Source organism: Brachypodium distachyon, chromosome 1, assembly GCF_000005505.3.
Source record: "Brachypodium distachyon strain Bd21 chromosome 1, Brachypodium_distachyon_v3.0, whole genome shotgun sequence".
Taxonomy (NCBI): domain Eukaryota; kingdom Viridiplantae; phylum Streptophyta; class Magnoliopsida; order Poales; family Poaceae; genus Brachypodium; species Brachypodium distachyon.
The window spans coordinates 54,828,685-54,854,625 of record NC_016131.3 but is presented as its reverse complement, the minus strand read 5'-3'; the positions used below and the strand labels follow the sequence as shown (position 1 = coordinate 54,854,625).

At 48.5% G+C, this 25,941-nt stretch overlaps 1 protein-coding gene across 2 annotated transcripts; it reads right to left on the bottom strand.

The window, feature by feature from the left end:
- Positions 1-22,904: 22,904 nt before the first annotated feature.
- On the bottom strand, positions 22,905-25,505 carry LOC100843901 (L10-interacting MYB domain-containing protein). 2 transcript variants are annotated; one of them, XM_014900049.2, is made up of 4 exons: positions 25,181-25,505; positions 24,273-24,392; positions 23,669-23,966; positions 22,905-23,583 (listed from the first exon to the last, which is right to left on the bottom strand). In XM_014900049.2, exons 3-4 carry the CDS (start codon positions 23,963-23,965, stop codon positions 23,032-23,034), a joined length of 849 nt encoding a protein of 282 aa, XP_014755535.1. In that variant the 5' UTR covers position 23,966; positions 24,273-24,392; positions 25,181-25,505; the 3' UTR covers positions 22,905-23,031. The 2 variants fall into 2 exon arrangements, with proteins under 2 accessions (XP_014755535.1, XP_003557514.1); XM_003557466.4 differs by having other exon boundaries at positions 24,273-24,387.
- Positions 25,506-25,941: the final 436 nt, after the last annotated feature.

Here is a 25,941-nt window from a genome sequence, read left to right as displayed (position 1 = left end):
TGTTCCTGGCGCAGATATGGCTGCGGGTCTTCGGCCCGTGAGAGATCTCGCTGACCGGCGCATGTGGCATTGTGGCTGCTCGTGCGACTGGCTCCGGCGCTAGGAGCCGCCAGCCCCCTCAGCCGGTTGTCCACTGACGGCCGAGGGGGTGGTGGTGGCAGCTGTGACCGCGGTTGCTGCACCCGGGCAGGATCAGGATCGCCCTGATCCTGCGACGTGTGCTGCACGTCGTGCGACCGCATGTGGGCCGCCGGGGTGCCACGCGGGTCCACCCTCGAGTCACTAGCCTGCTTTGGGGGCATGATGGCTAGTTTGGCTGTTGGGGAAGATGGAGCCGATGCAGTTGTAGTCGACGGCGTCGGCGGTCACCGGCGAGCTCTCCTCACGCGCCCCTTACCTGGCGTGCCGGATGTCGTAGCACGAGGCTCAGACACTGGGGGTGGGCGAGCACCACCTTTTAGGTTCGGCAGTGGGCGACAGGGATCGCTCCGGCGATCGCCGGCGAGGCCAATGCGAGGCCAATGCGAGGCACAATGAACTCGAGAGCGGTTTTACCCAGGTTCGGGCCACCCTGTGGTGTAAAACCCTACGTACTGCTTCTGAGTTTGTTATTAGCTAGTGAATAAGGGTTTACAGGTTGCCGGGGGGAGTCCCCGGGTGCTTCCTCTCTTTAGCTAAGTGCTACTTGCTACGTCTGGCTATTGCTAGTAGTGAACTGGAAACTCATCCCACCCCTTGATGTTGGCGGGGGTCCCCCTTTTATACCGAAGGGGATACCACAGGTGCCACGGTGCATGGGTGACAAATGACGAGCAGGGAGCTAGGGTAGCTCCTCGTCGGTGCGCTGGCTTGCATGCAGGTTGAGTAGCCCTGCAACTAGGGGCCTAGCCGCCTAAATATTACACCCGGCCAGTCACCGTAGGCTGACTGGACGGGGAATCCCCTTTCTGTCGGTGCATTAAATGCTCGCGTGTGTTCACTCTCGTCCTGACGAACCCTGCGCACAGGGATTCCGCCGATCGGCCACGTGGCGCCGCTGTCCTGCCCGCTCGTTCCCGCTCCTGTATTGAGCGCCTGCGCCCGGGAACACCCTTCCTGGCAGGTAACCTTCCCAAGAAGCGCCCAGGCGGGATTTCTCTTGCTGCCCTACAAGGCAATCCCCGCAGCCCTGCTAGCCCTGCCGGGCTAGTGACTTGCCGGGCAGCTTGTGCGGAGCTGCCCGGGGTGCGATCCTTCCGGGGAGCAAGCGAGGTGGCCCACGCGTCATGCAGCGGTGGTACCCTGGGTGCCACTGGTGCGACATACTATCTTGGAAAACTAATGGCTCATAATGATTTGGGAGCACCTTCAATTTCTCAGATATTAATCCTTAGTATAATGGTATAAACTACAAATATAGAGAAAATAAAAATGCCTGAGTGTACACGACTGTACAGGGGTTATTACCATGTAATGACATAATATTTTGAATATGAACTCTCTCCACAGATGGTGGCAATCTTGGACTAAAACTTGTGTAGAAAAGCGCATCCATATTGGTAATATGTGTTTACACACATTGGAGAAAATCTTCCACAATGCGCAACCCTTGATGACAATAATGAAAGCATAAATTTGTCAATGACGAGGGGCTACCTCGGCAATACCCTGATTCGAGGGTTTTCGACTGAAGGAGAGCACGGGGTGCACCAGCGATCTCATCGACTAACAAAGACTAGGGGAGTCGCAAGGTTTACCCAGGTTCAGGGCCCTCGGAAGGTAAAACCCCTACCTCCTGCTTTTGGTGTATTGTATTAATCGAGATTACAGAGTAGCTGGGAAGCTATGATGCGAGATGGATCTGGCATGTGTCTAGAGGTTACCCTTCCCGACTCCTCCTCCTAGCCTTATATATTGGCGGCTAGGTCTCGAGCGTGATAATCGGGAAGGTTAAAATCAAATCAATTTATTCTGGTACGACAAGATCACGTTCCTTGACTTGAACCGCACTTTGAGGGACTCAATCTGCATATACCTGGTGGGCCTTCAAGTGGACCCCCTGATGGGCTACATCAGGTATATGAAGGTTGAGGACTCGAAGAGTTATTCCCTCGTCAGTTAATCCCTGTTTGAGGTGCATCCTCGGGTAGGGACTCAAGAGTTTTTTGTTTCAGTAACTTGATCACATGTCAAGATGCAGATAGTCTTCTGGTTTTAACTGTTCCCCATTCGATTGATTCGAACGTTTACCAGCCCGGAGTTAAGGGAATCCCTAACTTGTGACTCAGAAGCCACAGAGCATTTTTGTGTTTTGCACTGATACTGTGTGGGATGGTTGCATAACGCGCTTGGAATACTCGATTGGTCGAGTCCAGTTAATTGCACCAGGGCAAAAACTCTGTTAGCATACATCAGCAGTCGAGTCCCCAGGCTCGAGCCTGGATAACTGGCGGTATTCGAGTCAAACCTGCCGAGGGTTTTACAGACTCGAAATCTAGTACTGTAAGGCGATCAACCAACGCGTCCGTTGGCATCTTTTCTTCATGCAAGCGCATGGATAGTCTGGAATCGCCTGATGATGCTGATTTCCAGGCCCAATGAAAAACCATCGGGTCTTACCTTCACGTTTTGAACGTGGCTTCGGGTTCGCAGTCTGTGCGACCCGGATATTGCTGTCGAGTGCCCATGAATGGGGTACACTTCGAGTGCCTGTCCCGTCGGGTGACAATCCTGAGTTTTCTAGAACTTGGCTTGATGTCTCAGCTGATGTTGTGATTTAAAGAAATAATATGGGCAGTCGATGGGACATACCTTATGCTTTATGCACAGACTGAATTGAGTACTGTGGATGTGGTCAGTTTGATTTGACCATACGACGTGCGCGAGATTTTAGGTGCAATGATAGCTGTAGTGGGTTCTTGAACCAACGGAAGGGGGAATGGTTCATTTCCGTTGGGGCCACGCGTCATACAAGGATGTGATACACGTGGCACCATCCTAAATCGTGCGGCGGTGATTCCGCTTTGTGCCGTTACCAATCGTCTTCTTCCTTCCTCAAATCACCCCCTTATCTCCCTCATTTCGCTGCATTCTCCTTCTGTGCTCTGCTCTCTTGCCTGAAACCTAGCTTCCACTCTGTCGCACTTGCTCTCCACTTCCTCCATCACTGCCATTGCACGATCCCTGCCATGGGCAGAAAGAAGATCTCCTCCGCTGCCGGTGCTAGTGCCGCTGTTGACGGCAAGAGGGTGTCTCGCGACGCTCCCCTCGCCTTGGACAAGAAATCCAAGAAAGCTACTGACGGCGCGCCTGGCGGCGACAAGAAGACTGGGGAATGGAAACGCTCCGAGATCATGGCGCGTCATCTCTCGGTGATGCGGAAGCACGGGCTCATTCCCGACGAAGATTCCGGCAAGGTCCGCGTCCCGGGCAACGAGGTAACTCCCCGTCCCAAGCCTCGGGAGAGAGTTGTCTTCTATGACTTCGTGATTCGCGGTCTCTCTCTTCCCGTGCACGTCTTCTTCCATGCGCTGCTGCTAGCGTATGGGCTTCAGATGCACGATCTGACGCCCAATAGTTATCTTCACATTGCGTGCTTCATCACTGGGGTTTGTGGAAGAAACTGTTCCTCATCAAGCAGCTGGGTAAGGGCGACTGGATCTATAAGACCAGCGGCGCCAACATCCAAGTGCGCGGAGATGTCCGGTACTTCTCCCTTCACCAAATCGAGTCAGTGCAGCAGTGGAGGAGTCGATGGTTTTATCTCCAAGATGAGCCAGTCGACGGCAAGGACCTCAGTCTGCCCGAGTTCTCCGCCTCTGCTCAGGTGAGAAAGTTGAAGTCTTTGAATCACGAGCTGATAGCTGAAGAGGATGCCGAGGCTACCGTTCTTCTAAAGCAAGTGGCTGGGCTTCAACAAACTCCAGAGAAAGAAGTGAGTGGTCTGCAACTCATTGCCCTTTTCGTGAAGAGGCGGATTCAGCCGATCCAGGCCAGAGCCCACTCCATGCGGGAGTACTCGGGGTCGTCAGACCCCACTCGCGTCTGTGCTCAAGATTTGTCGGACGAGGACCTTCTGACTCGAGTAGGGGTGGTCACCCGAAAAGAGATCACCCTGGAAGATCTGGAGTCGCCTCTGCCGCCTTATGGACCCGACCGATCGCGTGAAGAGGTGACTTTTCCTTGCTCACTCACCACTTACTACTCCACAACTTCCGAGTTAGTCTATATTGAAAAAGTGTTGTTGCAGGGCCACCCAGAGCTTATGAGCCAGCCTCCACTGGACGAAGGGGTGCCAGTTGATGATGATGAGCCGGTCGACTGCTCCAACTCCGACGCCCTTTATGAGGACGACGCGGATGAGGAGGAATATGATCATCAGTCGCGGAAGCGTGGTCAGTCGAGTGAAGTGGAGCATTCTACTGGAGACTCTCATCAGCACGAGGTGCCTGAGGAGTCGATTCCGTTGAGTGCCACGGCCGCATCTTACGAACTGAAGCTCCAATCACCGTCACCGTCGGCTCCCCTGACCAAGAAGGCCAAGGTCACTGTCAAGCCGAAAGGACACCTTCGCATATTTGACGTGTCCTCGAGTGGATTCTCCAGGTAAGTTCAGAGACCAGTTCCTTTGTTGGTTAAGAATTCTTCTTTCCAAGTTAATAAGCAGCTGAAATCCACAGTGATGGTGACGCCGTGGCCAAGAACTCTCGTGCCGTTTCTCCAGCCCGGAGTCCCTCAAAAACGAGTGCCTCCTTGGCTCGGTGCGAGGCGCGAGATCCTTCACCGGCGAGGAACTCACCTGCCAAGCTTCTCGAGACGGCACCGACTCCGACTGCTGCTCAACCGTCGACTTCAGCATCCCATCTTCGTATTGGGGCTTTGGCCCTGGAAAACCATGTGAGTATTCTCCCGATTGGAGTGTTGAGTGAAACATCGTTTCGTGCTCATAACTGTTTCTCATATTTCTTTCCACTGCAGCCTTTTGTTGAAAGGTTGGTGGACCTTGGCGACCGCTACCTAGTACTGGAGGAGGAAAACCAGCAACTGCGCCTGGAGCTAACCCAGGCGAAAGAGGCCGCTGCTGATGCCCATGGTATGAATTTGAACTTGTACTGAATCCCTGTCTATAATGTTTGTACGAACTTGGCTCCTGATAACCTTGCCTATTTTTACAGGATTGACTGAACAAGCCAACCAACTACGTGACGTGGCGGTTGGTAATAGTCAAGAGTGCGGTCGAAGTACGAGCAGCTGGTTGCTGACTCTGCCAAAGAATTGGCTGCTGCTCGCGCCGAGGTGGAGGTGGCTGTCAAGCAGGCCAAGCTGGAAGCGCAGGAGGGCTTGGCAGTCGAGAAGAAGGAAATGGCCTCTCGAGATGATGAGTTGAAGACGCGACTGTCGTCTGCCCACGACACGCTATCCGGTGAGTTTAATTGTAACTGACGTTGTTTCCTTGCCCCTTTGATTTCTTTGACTGATATGATTTTTGCGCAGATTCCCTCGGCTCACTGTCCTCTCTTCGTGGCAAACACCAAGTCACTGAATTGAGTGGTGTGGTGGGCTCCGTCGAGGAGTTTTGCAATCACACGGGTGACATGCTCGGGAAGGTGACTTCCTTGCTGAGGCCATTATTTACAAGCATGTATCTAGACGTCGAGGCACCAAGCTCACTCGACGGGTTGCTGAGCTTCTTCGATGGTGAAGACCCACTTGAAGACTTCACTCGGGCGCAGACCCAGGCAGGTGCTGAGGCTGCATTCATCCTTTTGCTCGCGCATGGACTCGACCAAGCGCTGCTGTAGAAGGTTGCTGATGGCGCCACCATGACTCCTGATGGACAAGTCGTCGAGTTAAAGCGCTTTGTTAAGCGAGGACGCAAATTGGCGAAGAAGTTCACCACCGTGATCGAGCAGCTGAACGCGGCGACTGTCCGATCCGCGCAGGAGGCTACGGATGAGGTGGGAGCTGGTCCTTCATCGTGAAGTTTGTTTTTTGTTTTACTGTAATAGTTGGTAGTGTTAACTTCGCCAGGATTTCATTTAAGATGACTCCGTACTATGGTGCCCGTAATATCTTCTTTTGATGCAACATGAACCCCTCCTGGTCTTTTTTTTTGAGGATGTATTTTCATTTTTGTCTTGTTTGGCGCTGTAGAGCGATGATGATGAAATGCGTGAAACACCAGTTGCCCAAGCCGTTCCTGCGTAGTTGCAGCCAGTGCCCGCTACCATGGTGACTCCAGGGCCCTCCCCCGCTTCTCTTCTGGACCCGACGATATTGAGAGACTAGCTAAAGGGTCTCGAGCAGAAACTTCAGGTGATAACTGGGGAGGTGGCCGTGCAGCGAACCAAAGTCAACGCCGCCACTGATTGCGAAGAGTTTCTGATGAAAGAGTTGTTGACGATGTGCGAGAAACTGGCGGGTAACTGAATTTCTTTCCTTCGATTGACTGTCTTCTTTGGAACTGTTGTCGGTATTGACTCTGATGCTCCAGGCCTTCAAATTGATTCCCAAATGGAGGCCGAACGGGTGAACGCCCGACTGAGCAGGCTTAACACGTCTAACAGATCATCCTTCTGGTATGAAAGAGACAGGGGCCGAGCTCTGGCATTGATTCAAGACCGTGTTGACCAGATAGGGGATTTCGCCGACTCCTGTCGATCGACGTTGGAGCATGTGTACCAATCCTTGTTTCATCTGCGTCGACCGCCTGCTGGACTCGAAGCTGTGATGCAGAAATTTCGTGGCGGCACAGGAATACAAGATTTTGCCTGGAGTTTGATGATTAGGGGCGCCTGTCACGCCCACACGAAATACAAATTTGTTCATCCACGCTGGACGCCATGCAGCGCCCGTCCTACTGTATACGATAGAAAAAGTAGCTCTTAGGGCGACCGTTCTAGGCTTGCTAAACAAGACTAGGCCTGCTGATAAGACTCCTGTCGGTGCATTAAATGCACTGTGTCCGCAGTCTTGTCCTGTCTTCGCTGTTCTGCGGGTCCCGCCTGCATGCCCGAGCACGGGTTGCCGGGGTGCACCCTCCCGGCTAGCGCATCCGCTAGTTGCCGGGTGGTGTTCCTATGACTTCCCGGGGTCGGGGTCCCCGGGAGCGCTCCGTACTTGGCTCCTAGTTTTGTCTTCACTGGGGGCCGTCCCCTTGAGGCAGGCTTCCCGGGTTCGTTTCTTCTTGGGAGTCCTTCTTGATGTGGCCCCGTCAAAGGCGACCGACGCGACCAGTAGCAGTGGGACCCCGTGGGCCACTGGTACGATAGGAAGCTAGTTTCGATAAGCTCTGATTTGTGTGGTAAGCATTGTCCGTTGTGACTGCGTGTTATGTACTGCTTTCCATCTTGAACAAGCTGTTTTGTGTTTGCAGAGATTATCCCCGAGTCCCACGAAGAGGCTGGTCGTGTTCGTCATCGCCTGAACACGCTTCAACGGGCAGGGCCGACTGTTCCTTCCTTCTAGTTTGATTCCGATAGGGGGTATGTACTGGCGCTTCTGCAGGATCGAGCTGCGCGAGCCAAAGCTTGTTTGAGCTCGTGTCGCCAGATTATGACTGATATTCACCGAGCTCTGTTTTCGAATACGCCGGTTCTTGACGGTCTTTGGGGCTTGGTCCGCTTGTTCACGGATTCGGCTGTCATCAAGAGCTATATACATGAGCAGCTTGTAACTGGCGCCACCGTTGGCCTGGCTTTCGTTAGGCTTCAATATCCCGGCCTCGATCTGGGGGGACTGCATGTGGTGCCGTTTTTTGAAGATGGCGAAGTCAACATGGAGTACTATTATGACGCCGTAGAACTGGTTAACCTTGTCGAGATGATATAGACTTCCGCTGTGTTGATGAGCTTTAGCACTGGTTTTTTCTTTTTGGGGGGGAATAGCCCTCGAGTCCTTTCTTGTCATTAGGTGTTGAACAGCTTGTGTTTCCTCTTCTTTGTCGTGTTCTGCAACCAAAATTCTATTAGTTAAATAGTTTGAATACGTACCTTTATCGACTGATCTTGTTTGCGGATGTTGAGTATCTTGTATCGTGACGAAGGGTGATAGACGTGCGCCTGAGTGCCGTCCGTTGATGAAGGTGTCGAGCTGGTGGTTTGGAGTTTCCTCCTGGAGGTGTGTAAATATGATTTGTACGATGTTTGTTTTCGCGGGTGCCTCGCGCAGCCCCCAAGTCCTGATTGATTGTCGGGTGAGTGCCACCCGCGGAGTTTTAATTGCGACACTGGAGTTGCCGTACTCGAGCGGTGTCATATAGATGCATCCCTCAGGTCTTTGAAAAGACGGAGATATTTAATGTAGTAATTCAGCTCATGTGCGAGGGAAAAACTACTCTTTATTCAATGACGTACCGACGAACATAATATTATTGAATAGAAACTGAAGACGACAAAAACTGAGTCTGTTTGCAGAAAAAACTAAGCGTAAAAATAGCGTAACTGTGCGGCGTTCCACGACATGCTGAAATCGACGCTGGTGGCTGGATCCTTCAGGATGTAGGCTCCACCGGGAATCACTTTGGATACGATGTAGGGTCCTTCCCAGGGCGATGCCAATTTGTGGTGACCTTTTTGTTTCAGCCGAAGGACTAGGTCACCTTCAACGAAAGAACGACGGCGTAGTCGACGGTCGTGATAATTGCGGAGACTCTGTTGGTAGACTGCTGACCGAGCCAGGGCGATGTCGCGTGCCTCATCTGTTGCGTCGAGTGCATCTTTCATACCTTCTGTGCAATCTGGTCCAGCGTATGCTGTGACCCGAGCTGCGTTGTACCTTACTTCGGATGGCAGCATTGCTTCTGCTCCGTACACCATGAAGAAAGGAGTAAACTGCGTTGAAGAATTGGGTGTAGTCCTCAGGCTCCAGAGTACTGAAGGGAGTTCTTCAACCCATGCACCAGCTGCTCTCCGCAGGTGTGTCATCAACCTTTTCCGCATGCCTTCGGTAAGCAGACCGTTGACCTTTTCGACTTGGCCATTTGTCTGCGGGTGTGCTACTGCAGCATAGTTGATTCGGATCCCCATCTGCGCGTAGAAGTCTTGAAGGTCGGCTGCTTTGAAGTTGCTCCCATTGTCCGTGATGATACTGTGAGGAATGCCAAAACCGAAGACGATAGACCTGAAGATGTGGCCGTTGCAGATGTGGCACTTGCGATTCGCATGGCCTCAATCCACTTCGAAAATTTGTCTACCGAGACTAGCAGAAAATGATGTCCTCCATGACGCGACTTCCTCAACGGGCCTACCATGTCGAGTCCCCATTGCGCAAAAGGCCAGGCGATGGGAATTGTCTTGAGTTCGGACGCTGGGGCATGCGGTTTCGTGGCGAACATTTGACATGCCTCGCATTTGCTGTCGATAGCCTGGGCTTCGAGTAATGCCGTGGGCCAGTAGAACCCAGTTCTGAATGCTTTGGCTGCGATTTTCTTGCTCCCGGCGTGGTGCCCGCACGTGCCCTGATGGATATCAAGGAGGATATCAGGTCCTCTTCTGGTGAGATACACCTCTGAAAAATACCGGAGACGCTACGCTTGTATAACTCGCCGTTGATTACTGTGAAAGCTTTCGATCGCCGCATAACCCTTCTAGGTTCGGTTGTATCCTCTGGCAACTCCTGCCGGAGCATGTATGCGAGTAAAAGCTTCATCCATGTTGGTTCAATGGCCAAGACTTCGACTGCGTCGGCCGCTGCTTGCTCATTTGCGGGGTTGTCAGGTGAGACTGCTGAATCGGCTGTGGTATCTGAGTTGGGTGCCTTCTTGATTGAAACTCTGACGCTCTTCTCTTTGATGCTTCGTTGCTGGATGATTTCTAGGAAAACGTCGGGCGGAACTGCTGCCCGCGTGGATCCCAAGTTAGCCAAATGATCAGCCTCTTCATTACTGGCTCGGCTGACATGCGCGAGCTCACAACCGTCGAAATTACCCTCCAGTGTGTTGTACATATCTCAGTAGCAATCATGGTGTTTGATACTGCGTCACAGGTCTTCATTGTTTGCTGCACAACCAAGTTAGAGTCACCATAGATCATTAGTCGAGTGACGCCGCATGCTTTTGCCATCCGCATGCCATGCAACATAGCTTCGTACTCGGCTTCATTGTTGGAGGCATTGCGGAAGTGCATCTAAAAAACATAGCGCATCCTATCTCCTTTTGGCGAGATCAATATTACTCCTTGTAACAGCCCAAGAGCAACTTTTACATTTAAGCCCCTGCGTGGACCTGGTTGTAATTTATTTTGTTGCATAACATGTTAGATTTGCATCCATGCCATGCCATGTCTACTTATTTGTGTCACATGAGTTTTAAATTTGCATCTCAACTTGTGGTTTAAATGCTTGTTGTGTAATTTGGCTAGAAGATTCAAATATGAATCACCCTCCTTCGAGTTTGAATTCTTTTCCCTCTATTTTTCAAATGAGAGTCAAATGGGTATGTTTCAAACCTTTAACTCATTTGAATATTTTACAAATACTAGTAACATATTTGATCTCTCCTACTTCTCAGCTATTCAAAAAGGTGTTTGAAATTTGAATCCAAAAACTATTTGCAAAAACAGAAAAAAAGGGAGAAGAAAACCTTACCTGGTCACTTGGCTGAGCCGGCCCAGCCGCCTCGGCCCGCCTTCCTCCCGCGCGCGCGAGCAGGCAGCCCAGCAGCGGAGGCCTCGCCCCAGCGTCCCGTGCGCGTCACGCGGCCCAGCTCGGCCCAACCGCCAGTGCACCGCCCCGCTTCCCGTTTTCCCGCGACGAAAGCGTAAACTCCAAAGTGCGCGTTCTCTCACAAGCCTTCTTCTTCCTCTGCTTTTTCTCCGTCCCGACCGGTGAGCCCCCCCGGCCACGTCCTCTTCGACAGCGACAGCCGCGCCTCCCCCCTCGCCTACATAAGCCGCACCGCACCTCCTCCTGGCCGCGCCGCCTCTAGGAAACCCTAGTTAGGGTTTTCCCCCTTCCCTTCTGCGCAGCGCCGTCGCCCGCTCCTTCGGCCGTGGACACCACCGCATCGCGTCGCCGTCTCCGGCAAAACGGCGGCAAGCCAACTGCGTCGTCAAGCGCGCCTCTCCTTCCTCTACGCGTGGGTGCAAGGAATTGGAGCGCGGACGTCTACACCGACGCCTAGGTCGTCTTCCCCAACTCCGACCGCCGCTCGTCTCCGGCCAAATTCCGGCGAGCCCGTCCACGAGTCCTCGCTAGCTTCCTCACACGTCACCGGGGTGAGCTCCTCTGCCTCCCTCTTCTTTCCGCGCTCGATTTGGTGCATCTTTTTGTCGTAGCCGTGAGCACGCGCCCCGCTGTGCTGCTGGCGAACTTCTGAGCTCCGCCGCGCCGCCTCCTCGCTAGGAGTTGTGTGGTGACCATCGTGTCACCTAGTTCATCTCCGCACGCCGCTTCCGTTTTTCAGTGTTAGGGAGCCCCTCCGCCGCTAGCTTGGTCGCCGGCGACGCGCCCTGCCGTGGCCGCCGCGCGTGCCCCAAGCAGCCGTCTTGTCTTTGTTCAAAATGGTTTGCGCCCTGTAGCTAGTAAGATCCGTTCCACTGCCCGCCTGGCTAGCTCCCTCGTCCGTTCGCTCGGTCAGCGCGAACTGCGTTTGAATCCCCGTGGCCGCAGGGGTAAAACCCCCAAATTTTTGTGCTTGAAACCGACCACTGACAAGTGGGCCCATTGGACCCACCTGTCAGTCGCCTGGTGCACCGATGCGCCCGATGGACCGAGTCCATGCGCCGGTTCCGAGCGGTTTTCTTTTTGGTTTTATTTAATTGCATAAATGAAGTTAATCTTGTTTAAATCCTAGGAGATGCATGCTATATCCAATTTGGGCAATCCATATATGTTTTGGAATCAAAAAAATGCAGGGAATTTAACTGTGCAATTAGAATTACATTTTGAGGTTTCAAATTTCAAATCTGATCCAGATTTGAAATTCAAACGTATGAACTTGTTTAGTCTCTAGCTTCAAATTGGTAACTCTTCTGTGGATAATGTAAACATCAAAGTTGATCCCTGTAACTAGTAGAACACAGTAGCATACTTGGTTAGGCCATTTGTGTATTTTAAAGCTGCTGTTTACCATGATCTAATCACCTAATGGTTAACTTTGTTACTAAATAGAACCTTTTCACTTGCATATGGTCGCATCATGTTGTCACATGCCATCTCATGTTGTATTGTGCATTGCACCTATGAAGTGTTACTTACTCGCATATTGTATGATTTGGATCTTTACGATAGCGACTCCGTCTTACTCCGTCGACGATCTGGGCTCCTACACTTCTTCGGATCCCCTCTCTCGGTGTCCAGCGACCGAGGATCCAGGCAAGCAGCCATTCCTTGAACATGTTGTTTATGCCAATGCCTCTCTCTCATTCTTGCATTAAGTTACGTTCTTAGTTCTTGTCACGGTGCCTCTAGGATTGCATAGCTTTAGTCAGCTCTACTCAAATGCCTGTTGTCTTGTTCCATGTCCTATTACCATGTCACATGTTATTTTTGCCCTAGTTGGTCATTAGAAGTCTTGCTTAGATTGCTCGTCTAGTGTCCTTACTTGGGGTTTGTAACATCCCAATTTTCAAAATTCTTCATATGCATTGCATATCATAAGCAGCATGTCACCCTTGCATTTGATCACTTTCAAAACCCTAAAGTTTGCCCAGAAAACCCTTTTGCAAAAATGCTTTTATTTGATTTTGGGCTTTGATCTTGCTCTTGAGTATTTGAATTTTTAACCCATGAGGGTATTGTGGTAAAAAGGGATTTAATGCATATATAAAGCTATCCCATAATTGGCTTTTGAAAGTATTTTGAAAAAAATAATTTGATTCGATAGCCTAAGGGCCCTAAAAGCCATTTTATAGGCAAAGGTATTCTTAAATATTTTATTTTGAGAAAATTCTTGCTCCAAAAGTTAGATCATATCAAAATATGATTTTAAAAATTTTGTTGCATTTTATTTGGAGTGATTTGGAGCTCCGAATCATTTTTGAGGTTCAAAAACAGAAAATAGATAAAAGAAAAGGAAAAACCGGCCAAACCAGCCGAACCGGACCGAACCGGCCGAACCGGACCGACCCAGTCAAACCGGACCGAACCGGAACGGCTCCGCCCAGCCCGAGCCGCCCGCTCTCACTGATCGGTGGGACCCACGCGTCATCTTCAACCTCCGTCCGAAAAGTCCGGCCACGCACACTCGCGAACTGCCCACGACTCCACCTCCGATTTCTCCGCGCTCGGGCCGTTTTCTCCAAATCCTTGCGCGTCACCCCGAAGGCCTCGCTTTTCTCCTCCACTTCCCCCAAACCCCACGTCCAATTTCGCACCAGTTAGAAAGTAATTGCTCGCCGGGATTCGTTGCTGCCACCGCCGTTCTTCGCGTTTCGCCGCCGTTCCGGTGAGGTTCTTCCCGCGCCACTCCCCTAGCCTCTCTCCTCTCCCCGTCCCGAACGCCGTGACGCGCTCGCCTTTGCGTTTGGCCGCCGCCGCCGCCTCCGGCCGCCCGCGCCGGCCATCTTCCTCCGCGCCACCCCGCGCCCCGCGCTGTGCCTGCGCGCCCGTGCTCCGCCCCGCGCCTGTGCGCCGCCGCCGCCGGCCGCCCTCCGCGCGCTCCCGCGCCTCGCGCCGCCTGCTGCGCCCGCACTACCCCACGCCGCCGCCGGCGAGCTCGTCCGCCGGCCGGAACCCTAGAACCGGGCCTGTCAGGTTTCACCACGTGGCGAGTTTTTGTTTTGTTTTAATTTATTTTATATTCGGCCGAAGTGGATAATGCACTTTTGCAGAAAAGACCCTATAACTTCAAACCTTTATATCTTTTAAACCGTTTGTCCAAAATTTACGATCCACACCTTTCTGGAATCGTCACAACGTGTAGAATATTTTGGCACTGTTTATTTTCAGTTTTGAATAACTTAGACAGTAGCTATTTACAGAATGGTGGTTTATGGTTCAAATTTCAAATGAATTGTTTCAAAATAGTTTTGAGCATGTTATCTTGCTGTAAAATTATTTAAACTTGTTCTCTGTACATTAGGACCAGAAAAGAAATTATTTTGTGTATAATCATGGCATACAAGTTAAATATTGCTCTATGTTACAAAAGCCGCACAATCTTTTGTTTTAAACCCTATCCATGTTTCTTGCATATTATTTACCACTTTGATGTTGTATAATCTGTCCAAATCATTTGAAAAACTTTTCAAAACAGAAACGAAACTTTTTACTTTAGAAGTAACTTTCGTTGTGCATCATCATAGCATATGCATCATGGCATGTGTTTGTATTGTATGTTGTGTTTATTGTGGGTATGTTTCTTTTATTTTAGATTGTTGGAGTGTAATCATTGTTGTTGCGAAGAGTGCGAGAACTACCACAACCTTGGACAAGGCAAGTTCACTTTGATCATTCTCCTAAATATTTTACTATGCACTAGATGTTTTATTAGTTGCATCAGGAATATTACTCGTACTTCTATGCTAGCTATAAATCCCAGGTAGTATAGTTTACCCTCGCCATTACCTTGCTACCAAAATTGCCATCGATTGTAGTTGAATGCTAGGCTATGGTAGTATCATGGGGGAAATAACTACATTATGATATTGTTATGCCTTTGGCGATATGAAATGATTTTGTTAGATGTAAGGCAAAACAATTAATTTAATGAACCGTCCTGGGTGGGCAGCTTTGAAGATTTTGAGGATTAGCGGCGTCAGGTCCATTTCTATGGGTCCCTCTGAGTCGAGTTCCTGTGGATTCAGGAATGGATCGTCCATGGACGTCTCTCCCGTGGATTCGGGGAGCGCCTACGTTGCAAATGTGGAATGCCACCTGGGGTAACCGAGACTGGACTAGTTTCCTATTTAGAAGCTTCTGGTACAACCACAATGCTATATGGGCTCTGGCGAGACAAGAGTAAGTTGTATGAACCTAGACCCGAGGAATTGTACTGAGGTAGCCGTGTAGGGGGAGCGTGATTCTCTCGTGGTTTAGGGAATTACCTCTGAAAATCTCGTAATCGATGCCGTTGCTACTCTACCCTGAGGACAGCAAGGGATTAACACGTCGGTTTCTTGTGGGGAATGTGTACAAACTCTCGAGAGCGTCAAAACTAAGTACTTAGCGTGTCCCCGGCAACGGACAAATTGAGCGGCTAGATGTGGAGCTGTAAGGAAAGTCTCACTCATTCTAACTTCTTAAATAAAATGAATGGTTGAACAGGGTAGGGGCACTTGGTGAATCCACATCAATGTGCTCTAGGATAATAGGAGCATGGGTGTGTCTACCCCGTGTCCAATAGTGATAAAATTCTATTTGATTAAAAGATAGGATTCAATAACTAAGCTTTCATGCAAATAGCTTGAACCCCACTTTACCACATTATGCATATATTTGGTAGGCTCTGGTATAACTCCTAGTGAATCTTGCCAATACAATCAATGTATTGACCCTAGTGGCTGCATCGTTTGATGATGCAGGAAGCTCCGACGACGAGTAAGATGTACGTTCTGCATGTTTGGCTTACGGGCTTACATTCCAACACGCTCTCACCGTGGTGTTGATGTGCCCTTGTATCTTTCGCTTTCCGCTGCTAAACAGTTGTTTTCTTTCCAGCTAACCCGTGAGGTTATGCGAGTTGTAAGTACCTTTTTAAATTCTGGATGATTCGTTGTAATATTGAGACCTTCGTTCTATGATATTACATCTTGAAACTGTGTGTGCTAGTGAGTCGATCCAAGGACTAGCACTAAAGCACAGAGATCGAACCCGTATACGGGGGCGGTCGCTTCAGGGTTATACAACTGCTACATCCACATGCTACTTTTCTGTATTTAATTGCAATTATTGAACTGTGACCTGTCATTACCTGCACAAGGCAACGATGGGAGGCCGTGCTAACGCATTGGTGTTTTGTTCCATTTGCGCCGACCTAAGGACTGAGTTCTCGTTTTCGCCGACCCAAGAAACTTTGCGTTAACCGCTCGTGGGAGAATATATGGGTTCCCCTTCGGCTTAGTACTCGTTTCATAGCTCTTCCAGGGGCCACATAGTTCGGGCATTCCTTTTGGCATCTTGCATATACACTGATGTTGTGTTTGGAGACTTGTTGTTACTTTGCATACATATAGGACTGCGGCACTAGTCTGGAGTGGTCATTCTGCAACACTGAACCACTACCAGCTGTCCACGCAACTCTTGAGTCCATACGACGCTTCGGCCGAGCTCTCGTTTCGGATTTGACTCAGTTGGGTGGTCCCCTGGATTAGTTGTGGGGCTTGGAAACGTCGTGTCGCTCAATCCTGCCGGCACATGCTCTTGCGTGTGTTCCATGCTAGTGGCATCAAGGGTTGGACGAACGTGTACGGGTAAATTGGCACACCCTGCAGGGATAAATCTTTCGGAAAGCCGTGTCTGCGGTTATGGACGACTTGGTTGGTCATTACTTGATCATAGAGAACTCATACCAGTTAATTAACTTAATCTCTTAAAACTTGAGTAGTAATTAGCCTTAATCATGGATATGCTTAAACTACTTGAGTGTGAGTGTCCTTTGGATTGCTTCTTCACAGGGTGTTGAGGGGGTGATATGAGGATTGTGTTGTTTGGTGTTTAGTAAATAGGTTAATCACCTCACTTGGTAGACGCTCCTTATCTTCTATCTAGACGATGTCATTAGTGTGTCTCTCCAGATATATATCGCTGCTGCATAACCACCTTTTACCCATCCTTGAGACTTGTTGCATGTCTAGTATAGATCTCCCGTAAGTCTTGCGAGTACTTTGTACTCAGTTGCTTTGCAACGTTGTTTTCCCCAGAGTTTCCGGAGGAACAGGTGAGTGGTTACTTCGTGGAGTTCGACGACTACAGCTTCGATGTTTAGCCAGAAGATTCCAGAGCAAGGTTCTGAGAACTTGTGGCGGCTCTCCTTTTCAGTTTCAGCCTCTTAGGCAATATTTGTAACTTGTCCGCACTCGGGCATAATTTGCTTCCGTTGGTGTAATGATGATTGTGGACCTGTGTCCGTGAGTTGTAATAACTTGGTATTTTGCTCCATGTATGAGCTTGACTTCATTCTGGTGTCTTAGAGTGATGTAATGATATCATTGTTGTTCTAACCTGCGGTGAACACCTTGCGTGTATGTTGTGAAGTGTTCGTCGTAGGAAGGCACTGGGACTTGATTTATGCGCGAGTTAGCATTTGGGGCTAACTTGCATAAATTCAGTCTCGGGGTCTAACACTCCTGCCCCGGCGCCTTCTGCCCGCTTGGACCCATCAAAATACATGGTCTAGGCACTCGATAAGTCGGGTGGGCTTGGAGTCTGCATCTCCGTCCACTCGGCGATGAAATCTGGCAACACCTGTGACTTGATTGCTTTTCGGCGCTCGTATGTGATATTCCTGGGTGAAAGCTCGATTCCCCACTGGGCGACTCGTCCTATTGCCTCTGGGTTGTTGAGAATGTTGGCGAGTGGAGCTTCACTTACTACGACGATCGGGTGTTGTTGAAAATGATGTTCCAGCTTCCGAGCCGTCATAAATACTCCGTATGCCAGCTTCTGATAATGTGGATAACGCTGCTTTGTGAGGGACAGCACCTCACTAACGTAGCCTTTGGACTGGCTGCGCTTTCCCTTCTTCTGCTCTTTCGACTACCAAGGCCGTGCTAACCACTTGATTTGTGGTGGCGAGGTATAACAAGAGAGGCTCATTCTCGAGTGAGGCTACGAGGACTGGTGGAGTTGATAGCATGCGTTTTAGATCGGCGAATGCGCTGTTGGCTTTGGTTGTCCACATGAATTTGTCCCCTTTCTTGAGTAGCTGGTAGAATGGTAGGGCTTTTTCTCCCAATCTACTAATGAAACGGCTGAGAGCTGCCACTCGTCCTGTAAGCTTCTGTACTGTATGGATGTTTGTGGGTTCCTTCATCGTCACTATTGCTCTGATCTTGTTTGGATTGGCTTCGATTCCCCTTGCAGAAAGAAAATAGCCCAGAAGCTGACCTGCAGGTACTCCGGAGACGCATTTCGTCGGGTTCAGCTTGATCCGATACTTATCAAGATTCTGGAATGTCTCCTGAATATCCTCTAATAAAGTATCTTCAGTTTTTGTCTTGATAACAATATCGTCGATGTAGACTTGAACATTTCTGTCAAGCTGCGCCCAAGACATGCCTGCATGCAGCGTTGATATGTAGCGCCTGCGTTTTTCAGTCCGAAAGGCATAGTTTTGTAGCAGAAAACCCCATAAGGCATTATGAATGCTGTCTTATCTTCATCCTCCTTCAATCGAATCTGATTGTATCCAGAATATGCATGAAGGAATGACAACCAGGCACATCCTGCAGTCGAATCGACAATCTGATTAATTCGAGGCAGGGGAAAATGATCTTTCGGGCAGTGCTTGTTCAACGAGGTGAAATCTACACACATGCGCAAAACTTTCGTATTCTTCTTCGGGACAAGGACGGGGTTCGCCACCTAGGTAGCTTGTTTTATTTCCCGGATAAACTTTGCTTCGAGCAAACGATTGACCTCCTCGTCAATGGCCTTTCGCTTTGGTTCTGAAAAACGCCGCATCGGTTGCCTGATGGGCTTGGCATGCTCGTCCACATGCAGAGAGTGCTTGGCGAGTTTCCTGGGAATACCCGGCATATCGGATGGTACCTGAAGCAATCCCCCCCCTTACCAGGGTTCGATCTCTGTGCTTACTGTGCTAGTCCCTGGATCGACTCACTAGCACACACAGTTTCATGATGAAGTATACAGAAACAAAGGTCAAAAGTACTTTATTACATCGCATCATCCAGAATTTAAATAGTACTTACAACCTTGCATGACCTCTTGGGCCAGCATAAAACAAATACTGTTTCATCATCATAAAACAATGTTTCAAAACTGCAGCGGAAAAGGGTAGAACATAAGGGCCACACTACTCCAAGGTGAGAGCATGTTGGAATGTAAGCACATGACCCATAACAAAACAACGAACCTCACTCATCGTCGGATCCACCTGCATTGTTAATTGCAGCCACTACGTGGTCAATACATTTGAATGTATTGGCATGCTCACTAGAGTTATAAAGGACCTACCAAGTACATGCATAGTTTGGTTAAGTGGGGTTTGGCTATTTTGCATAAAAGCATCATTATTCAAATCCTATCATTTTTAGACAAATAGTTTTGAATTCTATTGGACACGGGGTAGAAACACCCATGCTCCTATTAACCTAGGCACATTGAGTAAAAACATCAATGCTCCTACCCAGTTCAAACCATTCATTTTATTAGGAAATTGGAATGAGTGAGACCTTTCTTGCAGCTCCAATATCTAGTTGCTCATAATTGTCCGTAACCGGGGACACGGCTAAGTACTTAGTTTGACACTCTCGAGAGGGGGTACACTTTACCCACAAGAATTCGACGTGTTAATCCCTTGCTGTCCTCCGGGTGGAGTAGCAACGGCATCGACTTCAAGAATTTTCAGAAGATGTTCACCCAGACCACCTGAGGGACCCGCGCTTCCACCTACACAACTACCTCAGTACAATCCCTCGGATCTGAGTAAACATTTCTTACTCCATCTAGGCAGAGCCCATATTACCATGTGGTTGTACTGGAAGCTACTAAATAGGAAACTAGTCCAGTCTCTAGTTATCCCGGGTGGCATCCCACATTGTGACGCAGGCGCTCCCCGAATCCACGGAAGAGACGTCCATGAACGATCCATTCCTGAATCCACAGGAACTCGACTCAGAGGGACCCATAGAAATGGACCTAACGTCACGACATCCGAAAACTCAAAGCAGCCCATCCAGGACGGTTCATTGAATTACTTGTTTTGCCACACACTAATAAAACTATATTTGTAATTCAATAGTATCACATTGTAATAATACCACCCTCGTATATTATCATAGCATAGCATTTTACTACTACGATGGCAATTGGTGGTGAAGGTCATGACAAAGGGTCCGTTCGGTAACACTCCCAGCTCCCTCGATCCGCAAATCTGCGATCCGGCTCTGGTTCCCGACTCTGCCAACCGATCCGGGAGTCGAGCATAGCGTTCGGCCAGGCTCTGGTGTTGGGGAACGCGGTATGCTACGCTAGCACAAAATAAATTTTTTACCGATTCCGCCCGGACCAATGCTGTAGATAATGGATCACGAGATTACCACTAGACGCGCAGACCCATAGCGGAAGTAGAGTCGATGTAGCGCGTCGATGCCGAGTAGTCGAACAGCCTGCTCCTCCTCGCCAATCCCACGAACAGTTCGTCCAAGCGCCGCAGGTGCAGCGCCTCTGAGGTATCCACACGTACAGAGAGGAACTCCGTGCGACGGACTGCTAGATCCGATCGCAAGGCTTTTGGGCGTCGAGGTGTGACGGCCGAGTCTAACTCGCGTCTGTACTGGTGTAACCCTAGACGGGTTGGTCTCCTCCGCTTATATAGACGTCCCTAGTGGGCTCAACACTTGAGGCCCGTTAGGAGTCTAAGCCCGATACGAGTTGGATCCGATCCAACTCGGTTCCCACCCCTTAAGCGTGTGACCCTTCAGGTTCGCGGTCAATCGGACACGACTACGAGCTCGGACTGCGGGCCCGAGCAACACCTTACTCGTCCACTGGCACCGACTCAAGTCGATAGTTGGTAGCGGCGCCTAGCAGCACGTGCCAACTCCCGAGTAACCATAAGGTATATTGACGAACCATACAATGTGTCATATGCAACATTCCTTTTGCCTCACGATATGTGTGTTGAGCTCAAGGTGAGTGCTTGTCATCCTTGTGGATAGCTCGACTCTCTTCTCGTTCCTGTGATACAGATTTCTGAACGGGTTAACACTTAACTCAAGTCACATGGCCATGCTTTCCGAATCTGATCACTCGAGAGGGCCCAAAGATATCTCTCCGAACAGGAGGGGCAAATCCCATCTTGATCAACCATGACTCGCAGCATGCTTCTCAGCAAACCCGAAAGCTACCTTTATAACCACCCAGTTACGGAGTAGCGTTTGGCAACCCCTAAGTAGGCCAATTCACATCCCAAGCTCATGCGATGACCTCAGGTCTAGGACTGGCATATACATCGTACTTGAGACTAACAAATGACAATCATCTCGTTGTGTCTCAGTGCGGGTCTGTCCGACTCAACAATCTCATTGTCGAGTCCATGCTATCAGTCGGCAACACCTTGCCTTATGACTTGTGAAACATAGTCATCATACTGATTCACATTACTAGTCTAGGTTATGTGTCCGCATAACCTCAATGACCAGGGACCATTAGAACAACATCATAGAATACATAGTCTCACAAACAAATCACGTATTTATTGATACATATCAGTGATGATGTTCAAGGACAATAACAATAACTCATGAATACATAGGAAATAACATCATCACATGATTGCCTCTAGGGCATATCTCCAACATCTGGCTCCGTCTTCTGTCTTGGGCCGGCCTGCTATTCTGTTTCATGGGCTGGTCTGTTTCTGCACCTATCCCTTCTTTCTTTCAGCATTGGTTTTCATCCAATTATGGGCCTACATGTGTTGGCTGCTGCAGCCCATCTTTTCATCATCTATTTGATCGATACCCCAAAACAATACAATCGTTCGTACGTTCTCGTTCACTAGCGAAATACATACAACTGTTCAAAAGAGGTATTTTCTTGTATGAAATAACTATAGTATATGTTTAAGCATAAAAAAGCAGCTCACAAATATCATCCAAAATGAGATTATCCAAATTGAAACTGTCTAAAGTGAACCTCGCCACCCTTGAGCAATGGCCGTAGCAAGCTCATCTCTAAACCTATCCATATCAGGAGCACTTGATTCAGAAGTTGATGCATCTGATGCACTTGCAGGAATAGCGTAACGTCGATACCTTAATGGGATGGTTGGCACATAATTTGGATCCCTATCACATCGAACAAAGTGTAGATCCCCTTTATGATGATAGCGCACGTAGTTGTGCAATGTCATAGCCGCAGCGACGATCATTTTCTGACCTTCGATTGGATAGTTTGGCATCTTGAGCAGAATTTGCCATTTATTCTTCAACACTCCGAAAGCTCTCTCTATGGCACTGCGTTTTGAAGAGTGAATCTTGTTGAACTTCTCCTTAGGAGTATTCGGTGCCGCACCTCTGTGGAAGTCAGGAACATGGTACCTCTCTCCTTTGTATGGGGCTAGATAGCCGGGTCGATTTGGATAGCCAGCATCTACAAGATAGTACTTGCCTTTCGGAGGATGAGGGAAGGTGTCCTTGTCCTTCTCCAATGCATGATATAAGACACTTGTATCATGCATAGAACCAAGTTGTCCAATTGATGCATAAGTGAAATGCATGTCGAAGTCACATATTGCCAACTAGAATAGAGGCCCTAATATGGGTGCCATCTATAGCGCCAATGCAATCTTTCAGATGTGGAAATGCCCTTCTATCATTCCTAATTGTTGGATGCACACTGTGAAAATTTGGATCCTTTGGTTTTAGGTAGTGAGCTGCCATTTTGATCACACAAAGGAGAACCTCATGAAATTTGTGGTGGATGGTATCCCCTGAGTGCTTAAAGCGGTTTTGTGTCCTTCTATTTGATTCACATCCTCCCAGGATCCAAAGGAATATAGGCAAAGATTCATAACTGCTTATTGCAAAGGTTGCTTGAAGGCCAAACCTACTCACAAGCATGTCATGAAGGCTAAAGAAGACTCTCGCATTCATTCTCAACATTGTGTACGTCTCCCCTGGCGTGTCAATAGTCTCTTGCAGCCATCCGAATCATCACTCTCACAATCAGATGACATCTGCATGCACACAAACAATGATTTCATAATATAGTAGTTAGCACAAATAATTAGACATCACACAAAAAAAATTAGCAGCAACAGGCATCACACGTAAGCACCAATGAACACACATAGGCAGCGATGGACATCAACAAGAATAGTTAGCACCAATAAATATAGTTGAAATCATTATTACAAGTCAAATAGATAAACATTGTTCAAAATGAAACTACAGCACACATAATTATTCAGACAATACACAACAGCTACTAGTGCCCATACTTGATTCGGTACTTCCTGCTGAGCCACTCAAATCTAGAAGCTTCACTCATATGGAGAAACATCTCCCTTTGATCTCTCTTGACGAACAACTCAGTGGCAATGAAATGCTCATCGGTACCTTCTGTTGCCCCACAAGCAAGGACGGCATTCATAACAATAGAGACTGAAGCGGCATCATCAGCTTTCATGAATGACTCAAATGATGCTTGAGACCTCTCAGCAATGTTACCTATCTTTGTAATCTGTTCCTGCATAACTTGGGCTGTCTTAGGCTTTTTGTCCTTGTCATCAATGAACCTACCAAGCCTCTTACCTGACTTTGAGCTAGCAGGTGACACCTCTTCTATCTCATCCAAATCAACATCTTGGATGGCATCAACATTGAGGATATTAGCTACTACAGCACTTGAAGGGGGTGGAAGGCCTGATGCAGGATTCCAATGATCAGTACCATCACTAGTAATGTCTTCAAACATGACGCGCAAATTCTCCTCATTGCGAAGGCCTTGCTTCCTGAACTTTCCACAGCCTTTAATGTCCTGTAATACAAACATGATAAGAACAATTAACATTACGTGATATGTGTTCCTTTTATGATTGCAAAACAAAAGAATGAGACCTCACTTTCTTGGCATGTTTCCACCATTCACCATCGTGTGTGACTGTCCCACTTTCCCACCCACCTCCAGTCTCCCGCTGTTTCAATCTCTTGAAGATGTTGTAATCAATCTTTAACTTGTCCCATTTGTTCTTCAACTGGGTATGCTTCAAATCCACACCTGTCCTTCTTTTGAATTCCTTGGCCACCTCCTCATAAGCATTCGATGTCAAGTGGGTGTTTGGCCTATTGCCAGCACGCACTTGATCGGCAAACAAGTGGGTAACAATCCTAGTGTTTTCATCACTCCATTCGGCAGCCATACTTCACATGTAGAAGAAATTTATAAAGCAATTACCAAATATGTATCAACTTGGTGCATTTTTCATACTAGCTTTTCACACTTCACAGATCCGAAGAGAAATAGTATACAAAATAATACCATGGTATCATTGAAGCAAGACAGTACAGGAAACAGTATCCAATATCCACAGCTTGCATTTAGGAATTTTCATATGCACAACTAAAAGATAACTGAACCCATGCTTAAAACAGTAGTGAACTGAAAATAGAAACAATATGGACATCATTTGATATGCAGCATTTGCTTGAAGGTTGGGGTGGGGTTACCTTGCGTGGTTCAGGGGGTTGGAGAAAGAGCCAGCGAGGAAGGCTAGCCACCACAGCCGCTGGTGCTCAAGTTCTAGGCTGTACCCGTCGTCGCCACTGGTGCTGAACTTGTAGACTGTTCTGAAATTTAAATTAACAACAAACAAGGAGGGAGAAATTAAATCGGTCTGAAGTAAAACACAGCTTGTGAAATTAACTTGTGCAAGTAGTACTTCTAGTTCATTACGTGCTGTGCATCAGCAAACTATTCAGTATTGTTGGCATGAGCACGACAATCATTTTGTTTCAGTCGTTTTTACTGTACTGTATGTATCAGGATGTTCATATGTGCAGATTCTTCAGTGAGCTTGTTCATTTTTCTTTGTGAAACCGTTGCAAGTCATTTTTGTCAGACTAGAATGAGTTAGATGCTTGTAAATAGACTCCTAGCGAAAACTATCAAATCATTTACTTCTTTGTCTCGGATCATTCTTTTTCTAAGCAACCTGGACCTGATATAATTATCAAAGGACCTTCAAGGTTAACAAAAACCCTGTAATCCAAGGCAACACCTGCTATGAAAGAAAATGATCCGGGATATTTGCATATGAAAAGAGCATTGCTCTGAAAGAAATGCTATGAAAGAAATACTCTGGAACAAGAACCACGTAGCAGCTGTTAAAGAAACAAATCGGTAGATTAATTTGGTTAGGATTGACGCCTGATTGTGTGCGTAATTGTAGCTAACCATGTACTTGCCATATGTACAATGTATCTGTTGATATATATAGAAGATATTGGCCTAAGGGCTCTTTATGGCAAAACACTATTTCTAACTGCAGCAGCAGCAGCTCTCTCCCTTTCCTTCCTCTCTCTCACGCACAAGGTGCAGCCAACAGAGAATCAAAGAAGGCACAAGTGAGCTTCACCTTGGGGGCGACGGCGGAGAGAACCTTCACCTTGGTGGCGACCACAGGAGTTGCTGCTGTTCGTGGAGGCGACGGCGGCGACGACCTCGAGAGGGATGAAGCCGATGATAGCAATGACCTTGGTGCTGTAAGGGATGGAGTTGGGGCGGCTGCTCCGATGGAGGAGAGGGCGGAGAGGTGCGGAGGAGACGGCGGCGGGGCGGAGGCGGCGGAGAGGGGTGGAGGCCACGGCAGAGGAGGGTGGCGGCTAGGGTATCGCCATGGGGATGGACGGGAAAGGAGACGGTGGCAATGCAATGTAAATTTTCTGAAAATGCAGCGTACCGGTTCAGGCGTAAAGTGTCGGTGCGGTGGCAAATCAATGTAATTTTCTGACCGATCTGCTCTGTGAATCCGGGATTTTGCCACTCCGCCAAAATTGCCTGCAGCCCGTTCCGCTCTGGTTTTCTAGATCCGAGATTTTGAAACGTTCGGCTCTGCTCCGGCTGCGGATCTGAGAGCTGGAGTGATACCGAACGGACCCAAAGGTATCCTATACTATTAGGACAGATCATAGCTAGCATAAATACAATAATAATCCTAACAATGCAACTGATAAAATCTAGTGCATAATAGAATAATGGGTAAATGATCAAAGTGAACTTACCTTGATAGTAGTTGGTATTCAGACACTCTTCACAGTCACACAGTTCGCTCTCCGAGAAAACTATACAATCAAGCAAACATACGCATACATAAACACACCATACAAGCAAAATATT

What these genes read in the sequence shown, in the direction of transcription:
- LOC100843901 (XM_014900049.2), bottom strand. Translation starts at nt 23,965, where the DNA reads ATGGCTGCCGAATGGAGTGATGAAAACACTAGGATTGTTACCCACTTG. An exon ending in GGTGGAAACATGCCAAGAAA is followed by an intron (nt 23,584 to 23,668) that starts GTGAGGTCTCAT and finishes TTTGTATTACAG; the next exon opens with GACATTAAAGGCTGTGGAAA.